The sequence below is a fragment of the Ochotona curzoniae genome, unplaced genomic scaffold (genome assembly GCF_017591425.1).
Source record: "Ochotona curzoniae isolate NIBS_2020 unplaced genomic scaffold, NIBS_Ocur_1.0 contig_2927, whole genome shotgun sequence".
Classification (NCBI taxonomy): domain Eukaryota; kingdom Metazoa; phylum Chordata; class Mammalia; order Lagomorpha; family Ochotonidae; genus Ochotona; species Ochotona curzoniae.
Genome location: NW_024465654.1, coordinates 4,959,700 through 4,973,340, shown reverse-complemented (window position 1 = coordinate 4,973,340; position 13,641 = coordinate 4,959,700). Strand labels below are relative to the sequence as shown.

Here is a 13,641-nt window from a genome sequence, read left to right as displayed (position 1 = left end):
GACAGTATAACTAACTATCTTCAGACATCTTCCCTCCCATTAAACAACGCAACATGAACCTACAATCATGACTATAAATGTGAGACGCCGAACGTGATAAAAATCACAGAAGGAAAAAGTGTAACATGAGGCCACAATTCCAAGAGTCACAAATCGTATTTCTAAGAGGTTAAGATACTCTCACATTCACATCTCAGAATATCAAGCAATAAAGAAAATGTCTTCAATAAACAAGACTTAAAAGGTATCTGGGTTGATTATTTCTTTTTTTAAGATTAATTTATTTTTATTGCAAAGTTAGATATTCAGAGAGGAGGAGAAACACAGAGGAAGATCTTCCATCCGATGATTCACTCCCCCAAGTGGCCGCAATGGCTGGAGCTGTTCCAATCCAAAGCCAGGAGCCAGGAGCCTCTTCCAGGTCTCCCACGCAGGTGCAGGGTCCCAAAGCTTTGGGCCGTCCTTGACTGCTTTCCCAGGCCACAAACAGAGAGGTGGGTGGGAAGCAGGGCTGCCAGGATTGAACCAGTGCCCATAGGGGGTCCCAGTGCTTTCAAGGCTAGGACTTTAGCCGCTGGGCTACCTTGCCAGGCCCTGGGTTCATATTTCATTTGAGTGCTCTGCAACAATACATTAGATTAGGTATCTTTTCAAGAGTCATATTGTAGTTCCACAATTAAGTAACAGTATTTTCACATTCCAAATTCTTTCACATGGTAAATTCTCTTAAAAATTATGACTATAGCAGACCTTGTAATTGGTCATGCTTTGGAATTAACAATGTTCTTTCTTTAGTTACTGACAGTCATGATAGATAAAACCATGACATAATTCAGTGTAGTAAGAGATGGTATAATATCCTCAGGAACAGAAATGAAGCTGTGGTCTGGAACAAGACAGGCAAAGGGAGAGCAGGGACAGGAGAAATATCACCCAGAGTGATGTCTGCGGGCCATAGAACAATACTCTGCCATCAGCCCGGCATCCAGAATGCCAACAGTTCATGTCCCGGCTGCTCCACTTCCACTCCAGCTTCCTGCTGACGGCCTGGGAGAGCAGCAGGGGACGGCCCAAGGCCTCAGGCCCTTGAACTAAAGTAAGAAGCAGGAGCCCAGGCTCCTCACTTCCGGCTTCCCATCGGCTCAGCTCCGGCCATGGCAACCCCCTGGGGAGTCAACCAATGCAGGGAAGATCTCAGTCTCTCCTCTCTCTAAATCTGCCTTTCAAATTTAATTTTTAAAAATCTTAAGAATAAAAGGAAAAAAACATGATTTCTGAGACAGATGAATGAGCCAGAACGACCTAAAGCAGGCAGGCCTTACGTGGTTCCAGGAACAGAGAACAGTAGAAACCAGTGCTTGGGGGCTTGGCCCTCGTACTCCAGCATGTCCACCCTCTACCTCCCTAGAAGTAACAACGTATGTGATCCATTTACCTGACCACAATACACCCAATCTTTCTGTTAAGTCTCAGCTGGTAAAAACAACTAGAAAGAAACTGACAGAGAATTAAGAAATTTTTCAGAAAATAAAATACCTTGGGGGTTGGCATAACGGCTTAGCAAGCTAATCCTCTGCCTATGGTACAGGCATCCCATACGGGCACAAGTCCATGCCCTGGCTGTTCCACTCCTGATCCAGCTCCCTGGTTATGGACTGGGAAAGCAGAAGTTAGCTCAAGCCCTTGGACCCCAGGACTTACCCGGGAGACTCAGAAGAAGCTCCCGGCTGAGCCCAGGCCAGGCCTCACCGTCTCCCAAGCATGCGGCAGTGGCCCATTTGGGTGGTATTTCGCTGTTTTCTCAGTTGCATCATCAGGGAGTCAGATAAGAAGCAGAGCAGCAAGGACTCAAACCAGCACCCACTTAAGATGCTGGTGTCCCAGGCACCAGGTTAACCTACTCCACAACAATGCCAGCATCAAGACTTCTTTAAAAAAAAAAAGAAAGAAAAAAAGATGAAGGTAATGATATGTGCAAGATTTTTCTGCTCAATAAGCTCACTTATACTGTAATATATTGTTATTAGAAAACAGCACAGTGAGACAACACAGCGCATGAGTTGTAAGTCCAGCAATGAAGGATGATATGAAGCAGAGCACTTCCAGTACAAGTAGGTCAGGTTGGGATACATTTTGAAAGTAAAATGACAACAAGAATCAACAAGGACCTCAAGTCTATATGAGCCAAACAGCCGCTTCATCCAGCTCTCTACAAGGGCAAACACTACAGAAGTGTGGCCCCGTCCCACACGTGACATCCTTACTGGTGGGAAAATGCCTCAACCACTGCTATCACAAGGCCAATAGAAACAAAAACGCATTTTCTTTACCTTTTGTTTTCTTCTTTCCTGCTTGATTAAAACTCTGGTCCTGAAAATAAAGTGTTAATAAATAATAATCATTAAAGCCATGGTCTCTAAGATTACTGCCATCTTAGCTGAGCTGAAAGTTTTTTTAAATGCAGTGATAACTATTATTTTTCTAAAGAAATTCCAAACATGCTCAAGTACTTTCATTGTGTAAGTTTCACAAAAATATTAGATATGAAATTCAAGCCGGAACAGAAAACATACCTATAATGAATAATCTAGCAAAAAAAAAAAAAATCTAAACTATAAAAGCAAAGAAAAATTAATCTGTAGAAAAGGTGTAATCTTAAAGCAACATTCCCAAGTAAGCACTTCTAATTTCTTTGCATTTCAACATTCTACTGAAATCCAAAGGAAACAGAAGTAAAAATCGACTTAGACTCTGGTGAAATTAGATGTGTTGGTAGAGCACCTGCGGATGCGACACAGCAGCAGTGTACCATGAATCTCAGGCCTTCTTTCTTACTCCATTCAGACTGTCATAATACCGTGAACACGGCATGTGGTGTCAGAGATCACAAAATGACTCTACAAGCTACGGTGCTTTGGTGGGCTAAGTTTTCTGATCTAAAGAAAAACAGGCCTAGGACTAACTCTCAATTTTCTCCTGCCTCCCTCTAATTCAGGTCACAGACACCAGAACTTTCCTTCCCTAAAGCCAGTTATGCAATCTAGACACACGAGACCCACATCACCAGGCTTTCCGTCCTGACTCACCTCGTGGTAGACAACGGGAACCTCATTTTAAAAAGCTCTGTCCCTGTACCCAGGAGGATGGCCACTGAGGTCAAACTGCAGGCAAGGGTCTGCGAGTAAGCAAATGACTGGGACCAAAGCCGAAGCCTGGGGGTGAGGGTCCACAGCTGGGCAATGAACTATGTACTTAAAGGTCTGCCTCAGACCGTCGGGGTCCTGACTTCTGTGCTTGGGCCACGCTGTAGATCCCTGATCATCGAGCACTGTCTTGCTAACATCAATATGGGATGTAGCTCTTAAAGCTTATTCCACATCATTTCCTATAATCTGACTCCCCCAGCAGTTCAAAAAAAAACTAAGACAGCAAGCCTAGTGGGTCAACCTCCCTCCCTAAGAAAAGGTTCTTCTGGGTGTGCTCTTTTTGCAGTCTTTATCTTGTGTCTGTCACAGTTCTTATTTTCTCAATTACACATCACCTCCGTTTCCAACTCTGCTAATGCCACTTTGCCAGCAATTACGGTTAGGATTTCAACACACAAATTTCAGAATAAATACAAACGGATCATAACACTATCTTCTAAAAACCTAGATAAGAAATACATGCATAATGACTAAGATTCTTATGCTAAATACAGCACTGAATATCAATGATACAGTACTATTTGACAGTAATAAAGTATTTGTTCTATTAATGTTTCACCACAAAACATTCATAAGCACGTCCTCAAACTCCATCTTCAAATGCAAGATCTATGCAATAATCGAAATGTCGGATCCTCCAGATCTGAATTGCCAGTGCTAGGCTTGAGCGTGCTTCCGTACGCGAGGCAGTAACACTGCATGTATAAACTCGCTCATCTCCACGGCAGGGCAAGAGGCTCATCTTTTTAACAGTAATTACTACATTATTCTGAAAACCAGATTTCTAAAGAAATAAATTCTAACCATTTCTTTCAATAGCCGTTTCCAGTATGGTTATGCAAGAGGTAGCTTGCAATCTCTTCAAAGAATACACTAGTAAGCTCTTCATTCTGAATGGTGGGAACAGATACTGTCTACATATTTCTCTGGTGAAGAAAAAATTTTAAATGTAAACACAGAATAAGGTGGGAAGGGGAAAAGGGAATTCAGGGTGAAGGGGAAGGAAGGAGAACGGGAGCTATCAACACAGAAAGAAGGAATACTGAAACGCACCCGGCATGTAAGGAGAGGCTCAAAGGAAACTGCCAGCAAGATCGTTTATTCACAAAGAGACACGTAAGCAACACGAACAGAATGCTTACACGGAACACACAGGAGATGCTGAGACCATATCACAAAGTAAAACTACAGACATCACAGAACTATCTTAGGCTCAGCTTAAATTCTGTTTTCTTTCAGTGGGCTTTCCTGATGAAGCCATTCCCTTAGATGGCACAGTGCCAGATATTAGAAACTAAAAATGTGATGATGTTAAATGTCTTGGGATGAAATCTGAAAATGTGTTTTAAAAAAATTAACATAGCAACAATGAGTAAAAAAGTCCTTTACAGTTTATGCTGCACCAAAATCCATGTAAATCTAAAAGAGCAATATTTAAAAATGTTTGCTAATGCACTCATTAAGATTCAGAGCCGTCCCTAGCCTAGAAAAAGTACTTAGACTGGCTCTGCACAAAACTAAAGCAGGTTGACCACACGTGTTACGAATACTAATGATTACAATAGAATGTCACAGATTTAAATTTTTACAAAGTAAGAGAAAAATGTTTTTACAGCTATATGAATTACAAAAGGAAAGGGATCGAGATTAAAATTGTCAATGAAGTAGAATTCCATCTAATGCCAACATACAAGACCAAGTTAAAGTTAGTTCTTGGAGACTGAATTCTTCCTGGGTTTTACACAGGAAACATTGTTGCACAGTTCCAGGCCGTGACCCTGGGGACAGACACTGATCAATGACACCGTGGAAGGTCTATTCACATCATCATTACTTCAGGATGAGAAATGAACGTATTCACATTTCTATTAGTACTGCTCTTGAAACACTAACCTGTTTTCATCAAATTCATTCAATATTTAACTGCAGTGTGGCCAATCATCACCAAAAACCTGTAAATTTTCCACAGAACCACCCCTGATAATCTTGCAGGCAACTCAACACAGAGTTTTAATAAGCAACATTAAAAAGGACAACACGATATATTCTTTCTGATACAAGGCAACATTCATGCAAAACACAAAAACAGCAGATACATAGCTAACCATGCATGTACATATATAGTCATTTAGAGGAACTGTGTAACAAGCTCTCGTATCCAGATTTGAAGATACAGTGCAGCACACATTTCTACTTCCAAATCAAAGATGCACTCCCAATGAAACTGTTAAATACATCTTGACAACAGGATGCTGGACTCTGCCACTGTTCATACCCACAATGTCAGGGTACATTTAGACAGCAGAATGATGCATTTAACGACTGTTTTTGAAGGACTATGCTATTTTAATAATATAGGGGAAATCAGTGGGAATGTGCAGGTTTGAGGAGAAGGCAGAGGGCAGAAATCCCAGAGTTTATGAAACTGTTTCATAAGATAAGTAGATAGAGCAGTAGCCTAGCAGCTGAAGTCCTCACCTTGTATCTACCAGAGTTCATATGGGAGCCGATTCTAATCCCAGTGGCCCTACTTCCCATCCAGCTCCCTGCCTGTGGCCTGGGAAAGCAGTCCAGCACGGCCCAAAGCTGCAGGACCCTGCACCAGCATGGGAGACCCGGAAGAAGCTCCTGGCTTCGGATTGGCTCTGCTCTGCTTGGGGAGTGAACCATCAGACAGAAGATCTTCCTCTCTGTCTCTCCTCCTCTCTGTATACCTGCCTTTTCCATAAAAACAAATAAATATTTTTAAAAAAGTAAATAAAAAAAACCCTATAAGTAAAAAAAGTAATATGCACTAATTCAATGCCTGTCAAATATGGTGACAACCTACAGTTATTAAATAAAAGTAAAGGTAATATCATTAGCTTTATACACATTTATATACATACACATAAATAATGTAAATAATTTATATACACACAGGTAGCTACATGCACCCCTTTTAGCATTTTTACGGACCAAAATACTGCTTTTGTTATATTATAAAATCCCTGAAATATTTTATATAAGATTATTTTCAAAAATATTTCAGAGAATCAAAATTACATTAGAACATTAAAATGAAAGTCTTTTCATCAATTATGAGGTTAAACAGAAACCAAATGCAAAAAAGTCATTTAAATATACTTAAGCTAAACTTGCCTGTAATACCATATGACTGATATTTTTCAGATAAAAATGTTATTTTAGTATTGGTTTATAATATTTAAATTCTCCTCACAAATTTGTAAGCTGTCAACTCCATTATACTAATAAATATAAAGTGTTGGCCCATCAATAAACACTATGAATAGCAGAGAGAGCTCTGATGCAGCGGTCCACTCCGCAGTGGCACCAATGGCCCCGGCTGGGAGCCAGGCACCAGGGACTCAGCCCAGATTCCCAGCACAAGCAGCAGGCCCCATCACCTGAGCCTTCACCCGCTGTCTCCGGGCACCGGGGCTGCTGGGAGCCAGCACATGGTGCATTCCTGTACAAGCACCATCTTCATCACTCCTTTGTACTCTATGTTTACAACAAAGTCTGGTCTGACAAATATGAAGGTACAGCAGAGAGTTCGTGGAAAAATACACAGCTAACTTCATCTTGATAACAAACAGCGTGTTAAATCCACACACTTTTTTTCGTAACACTTTCCATGACCTACCTTACAGATCCTTAAGGGTTCTAAGACTGTGTCTCCAAATGTCTCCATTGGATTTTGATATAAAGTTAATTAAAAGTAAGCACTCCAAAGCAGGCCACTGGCCTAGTGGTTAACATGCCTGCCCCCCCACATGGCAGTGCCTGCGTGTGACCCCCAGCATTAGCTGAATGCCCACCCCACGAGGCAGCAGGTACACAGCAAGGGAATGGCTCCCTGTCCCCCACGCGGGAAACCTGAACTGACTCCTGGATCCAGCGCCAGCCATGTCAGCCACTGTGGGCCTCCGGGTAGTGAACCAATAAACAGCATTCATACGCACAGCTTCCCTTCATCTCTCTCTATATACACATATAGAGGTAGAAATACACTACTTTTTAAAGAAAAGGCAGGGCATCATAGGATTCCTTGTACCAGTCACAGTATTCCAATATAGAATTTGAAAACCAAAAATAAATTTTCAAAGCTATTTTGCACAAAATCCCCAGAGCCTTATTTTCAGTAATTATGTAATGAAAGCTTCAGAAGATGTGATCTTTCTTTGATCACTCCATTTATATTACACTTTGAATAAAGATTTCCAAGTGTTTTTGAACAAAATGCCATAGTTCCAATTTTAGTAGATGTGCTGCCAAAGAGAACCCAAGAAAATGCCATCAAAACTTGGAGGACCAGCTTATGAAAATGTTCAGGAACAACACAGCACCCAACTTTTATGCAGGAATTGACTCTTTAGAGAGGAAAAACGTGAAAAATGAATTAAAAGCAGTAAAGAAAACAAGCTTACAACACAGAGAAGTACTCTTTTTGTTCTGAAAAATTCATCTTAAGAATATTGTAGTTCAGTGAATATTATGGCACAGTTATTCTACTACCTAAAATGTCCTGGAAAATCTCTTTAAATACTCTTTATTCATGAGAATGCCTCAATCCACGCGCAGTTTAAAATCCTCCTTCCTAGCTGTAACTGTGGTCCACTGACCGTGGCCTTGAAGTGCATCGCGGGCACCAGCTGCATGGTCAAACAAGCACCTGCCGCTTCACCAACGTTGTATTCATACCGTTACGGGAACAACCATCTTCAACTCAGTACTTCATGGAATTCACTAACTGTATTCACAGTAAAGTTAGATGTTCCACTTTGACAGAATAAATTTCCAAGAATTTCTTTTAATTCCAAAAATTACATGAAAAAAAATATTGGAAATAATTGTCCATTTGCAGTATTTGATGGCAGTGACATAAAATCACACATTTAATCAAGTTCTAATAAAGGCCACACATACACAATTATGGTCTATCTATACATAAGAAAATGTATATTTTAATTAATTCAGAAGTCACTTGAGCTAAGCAAAAAGTCATACCCCTAAATGCAGCTCCTGCAATTAAACTTATTAAACTGCTGTCTGCAGGCATCATCTCCTCAAAATAATCACTGCTAAACTAAACCCTGATTTTTTTTTTTTTAGATCTAAGTCTTCAGGTTTTCATGTGATCAATAATATAACCAAAAGGAATGCTAAATACGGGCTAACATTTAGTGCACAAGTTACAGAGTCATCAACTTTCTTGAAAATCGGAATGCAAGCAGTCTTCCCTCAAGCCTTAAAGCTTCCTTTTCCCTACTGCCAAAAAGATTCTTATAAAAGCATTACCATACCATATGGAAAAATAAACAGCTGTGGACAAAACCATTGTAGCAATGGCATTCATGCTTGACGTGCTCTCACAGAGCAGGTTATTTGAAATAACAAACATTTCATTCTCTCTTGATCTCAAATTTCCCATTTTCTACTGACCCCTCCCCAAGGACAAGCGCTATGCCATGCCCTCAGACCTTAGCAAGCAATGATTCAGCCAGCTGGCACTCCACAGGGCCACACTGCCCACCCAGTGATTGGCCTCTAGCCACTCTAGTCCTAGGCCACGTCTTGGTATCAGCAAACACCTCTACTGCTATCTTTTACAGGAGCTGCTAGTAGCTTTCCATCTGGAAAGCAGCAAAATAAGAACTAGATTCTTATTCAATGTCTCAGATTTAAACATATGTTAATAAAACAAGGACTTTACCACACATAGGACTTGAACACTAACAGAACAGAGGCAAAAAGTAAGATGTCCACCGAATATAATCATTCATTTTAATGGAACTATTAAATCTTGACTATTCCAAGCAAACTGGAATGATATCCACTGGACCTTTAAGGAGCATATGCATTTAACACATTAGCAGAGAGCCACACAAACCCAGAAAATAAGTTATTCAAGACCCTTTAAGCAAATGAGTCCCTTTCCAATGCCTTATATCTAATTTCGTAGACACAGTTTTGCATTGCTTTTCCATACAGATAGCTATCTGCAGCCTGGATCTGCCAAGCCCTGGTTCACTACCCAAATGCCCACAATGACTGGAGCCAAGAAACACAAAGATGGTTTCCCAGGTAAGAAACAGAAGTTCAAGGACATGAACCATTCCCTGCTGCCTCCCATGGTGTGTGCTGTGCTTCAGCAGGGAGCTGCAACTGGCAGTGATGCTGGGACTGAAGCACAGGCACTCCAACATGGATTGCAGGTACCACAAAGTAGCATCTGAACTGCTCTGCCAGAAGTCCGCACCAATTACATACATTTTTACGTCATGTAATTTTGGACTCTGATTTCACTATTTTAAGATTTATTTATTTATTTATTTACTTACTTACTTATTTTATTGAAAAGGAGAGAAAGATTTTCCACTGGTTCACTCCTCAGATGGGCAATGGTTGGAACTGAACTAATCCAAACCCAGGGTCTCCCATGGGGGATGTGGGGTGCCAAGGCTTTGGGCCATCTTCTACTGTTTTCCAAGGCTGCAAGCAGGGAGCTGGATGGGAAGTGGAGCAACCTAGATCCCAGCACCTGATATGGAGGATTAACCAGTTAAGCTATCACACCAGGCCCTCAACTGTTTTCACAGTTAAAAACAAGTTATACTATTCTCCCCCAATAAACCATGAACCTCCAAGAAAGCCAGTGCCATTCAGTTCCTTTGTGTTCACAGCTGACAGAGTGCCTGTAATACACAATGCAGTAAGTATTTTGTGCAGGTGAACTACATTAAGGCTTACACTTAAAATAGTAAATCCTTCCTCTGTTCCAACATAACTTCACCTGCGCTCTCTTAAGACACTAGCTATCTTCTCCATCCAGAAATACAACAACAAGTTGCTCTACTTTAAGGAGCAAAGTCTATGCTGCATTTATAATGTACTGACAGGTCAATAGTCCACCTGAGTCTGGAGAAACGGCAGTGTGATGGACATCTGAGGGCACTGGGAAGACACCTAGTGAGAGACTGGAGAGCAGGACAAATGGGGGGGGAAGGAGGGGAAACCCCAATGCCTATGAAACATGTCATGAAATAAAATCTAAAAAAGTACTCTGCCCACATCTGTGAGTAAAGAGAAAACTTTCCCAAGTTGACTCTGTGGTTTCTTAAGCCCGTGGTACCTCATACCCCAGGTGCTGCAGCACTTCAGTCTGAGAAAACAGGATTCCCACACTATCCTATTTAAGCACCCTCGCCAATAACAACCAAAACACCTCCGAAGTGTCAACAAACGCTTGTAACACAACAGTAACACCTATCTTCTAATATCGCTTAAGAAGCAGTAAAAACGACTCAGCATCTTATTCAACACTCATTTTAACAAGGTCGAGCTCAGGGAGCGGGCATTCAGCCGAGGGATTCAGAGGCTCACTGCCCACGTCACAGCGCCCAGCTGCGGGCCCCAGCTGCGGCCTCTGAGTCCACCGGCCAACCAGGGGCCAGCAGGTGCACGGCTCGGGAAGGTTCGCGTCTGCTGCCCACAGGAGAAAACACGGGTGCAGCTCCAACAAGCCCCTCGCTCCCGACCCTTCTGGAGGGTCAGGGGAGTGAAACTACGCATGGCATGAAAAACCCCAGAGAAAACCACAAACCATCAAATTAAAAAACAGCAAATTACAATCAGGTGTCGACCAGGTCCTGGGAAGCCTACCAGTGGCCGCATCTCTCCAAAATACTGCTTCAACACAAGCCAGAAATGGTCAGGAAGTCGTCTGAAGTAACACGAAACTACCACAGGACAAACGCGCGTGCTCAATGCATTATACACAAAGTCCTTGCAGAACACACACAGTCTCTCCCCTCACCCCAGTCTGAATAATTAAAACCTAACGGCCAACGCAGGGAAACCTCGCGCGCGGACAGGCACCACAAGCCACGAGCACCTGGCCTGCTCTGTTTTCCCAGGTCCTCCCGTGTCCTCGCGGACACACGGGCCCCGGGGAGCGCAGGTCTCAGAGCCTGGGTCACCCCGGTCACCCCGGTCACCCCGGTCACCCCGGTCACCCCGGGAGGCAGCGAGCCTCGCCCTTGGCCTCCCCAATGCGAGGTGGCCGAGCACCCTAAGCGCGGAACGGCCTCCCTGACCCTTCCAGCCAGCCTCCCCAAACGCGCGTCCCCCGCGGGGCGACCCTGTTGGGATTCAGCCACACAGCTTACCGGGAGCCCCCGACCCAATTCATGCTGCCCTGTCTTCTGTCTTCCGACCGAGGGGTCTCCGGAGCTGACCTTATAGTCCTGCGCCACGGCAGCGGCCTGCCCAAGGCCCCTTCCCAGCAGCTCCTGTGCCCACGGTCCTTCTTCCGGCCCGGGCCTGACGTCAGGGCAGGCTGCTTCCGGTCAGGGCCCACTGCCAGCATGTCCGCGGCCACGTCCAGGTGGACCAGGGTCCTGATGAAGCTGCCGCTCGGGCTAGGCAAGCCTGTGCTGACGGTGGTCGCAGGCTTAGAGGCTGTGGCCGTCTCCACTCCAGGTGGTCACTTAACTAGAAATACAAATGAGTTGTTTCCTTGCGTGGAACTGGAGAGCTGCAGAGCTGCCGTCTGCTCCCTTCCTCCGGCCACAGCGAGGCGTGGAAGCACAGGTTAGGCCAAGGAAAGGCTCCTCCGTGACACATGCGCAGATCAGCTTTCCCCGAGTGTTCAAAGGCAAAACTCATGCGCTCAAGTAGCTCTGTATGCAACAGCTGAAACGTTGCCCTGATACCTTCGCTGCGGCGCAGCCCTTGGTAAGGGTCCAACTGTGTGCTGTTTCACGGCCAGAAGGGCAACTGCGCATTCTCTGGGGGCAGCGAAGAGACCAAGGGAGCCACAGAGCACACACAAAAGTACTCCTTAGTGGTCTTGACAAACTCTTGAGAAATTGTAATCCTTAAATGGTCTTCACTAGCTTCTGAAATGTATTTGCTTTCTGGTGATTTATAAATATGTAGTGCATAGGTAATTCACAATATGCATATGCTTGAATATATTCACGTAGATGTGTATGTAATTAACACAATGGTATAGCTTCTGATGTTTAAACGTCAAGTGTTTGCATGTATGGTTCCTAATACATGCCCTCCTGTGGGATTAGTGTAACCACTTTCCCCTGCGTATTGGTAGTGTCTGTGAGAGGGTTAACCCACCGGGAAAAGTGATTTATGAATCACTGCTTCTCAGATTTTTTTTTTTTGTCATTTTCAACCTTTTTCTCGGTTTCTTTCTTCCCTCAAGGAAACTTGAATGTGTTCTCATATAAATCCAAACAGTTGAGAGGCTTCTGCAGAAATTAGGCGTAAATATGTTTTGTACAATTACCAGTGATTTTTTTAACCTTTTTCTCTCCTAGTTTGAATTTGCTAGCTTGTTGTTATTATTGATTAAAGCACACTCTCTCACTCCCCTGGCAGACATGACGCTCTGTCCTCTCGGGTCCTCCCCGAACACCAAGTCCCTGAGCTGTGGCTGGCACCGAGGCCCAGGTGGCCGAGGTCAGGGCTGTCCCTGAAGGACTCCCCCACGTTGCAGGCGCTGGCCACTGTTTCTACGTGTCTGTCTTGGTCATTTTGCTTTACCCGGTTCTTTGTTCTCAAGTCTTTCCCTCTGTGCATGATCAGCTTGCTCCTCCTGCCGCCCAACCTCATCTATTGGTTAACTGACTTGCCAACAGGTGAACATGGCCATGTTCGGGGCTCCAGGCTCCCCACTGCCCAGGTCCCTCCCTGATTGGGCTGCCAGTGGTGGAGGCTGCCTGACGCAGGCATCCCTCTCTGTACCATGTGTCACCTAGCGGAACATCCTGCCATCATCATCTACACTTCAGGCTGAATCTGGCCCTCAACCTGCTCTGTCACAATTAACCTTTCTGTAATTAGCTGTCAGAAGTTGTGATATAAATAATTAAAATTTACACATGTGGAGTTGGCACTGTGGGATATTAGATTAAACTTCTGCCTGCAATGCTGGCATTCCATATGGACACTGGTTTGAGTCCTGGCTGCTCCTTTCCAATCCAATTCCCTGCTTATGGCCTGGAGAAGCATCAAAGGATAGCCCAAGAGCCTGGTCCCTGAACTCGTGTGGCAGACCTGGAGGAGACACACAGCACCTGGCCTCAGACCAGCCTAGCTCAGGCCGCTGCAGCCATTTAGAGTGAAATAACAGATTGAAGATCTCTCTCTCCTGCTCCCTTCTGTTACTCCTCCTCATCTCCCTCTGTAACTTTGCCTTTCACATAAAAGATATGTTTTAAAATTTACAAATGTAGAGGATAGCGTATTGGGTCTGCTGGCTAATCCTCCACCTTCAAGTGAGGCATCCCATATGGGTGCAGGTTTGTGTGTCCTGGCTGCTCCACTTCCCGTCCAACTCCCTGCCTGTGGTCTGGGAAAGCAATCGAGAAGGGCCCAAAGCTTGGGGACCCTGTACCCACATGGGAGACCC

The 13,641-nt window shown here is 43.9% G+C and overlaps 1 protein-coding gene across 1 annotated transcript in view; it reads right to left on the bottom strand.

Annotated features, from left to right (window-relative positions):
* Window positions 1-11,577, bottom strand: part of CUNH12orf40 (chromosome unknown C12orf40 homolog) — a 30,649-nt gene extending 19,072 nt beyond the window's left edge. Inside the window, 2 exon segments of the mRNA XM_040978971.1 lie at window positions 2,331-2,370; window positions 11,378-11,577. Of these exon segments, the coding sequence (XP_040834905.1) occupies window positions 2,331-2,370; window positions 11,378-11,577 (240 nt within the window).
* Window positions 11,578-13,641: the final 2,064 nt, after the last annotated feature.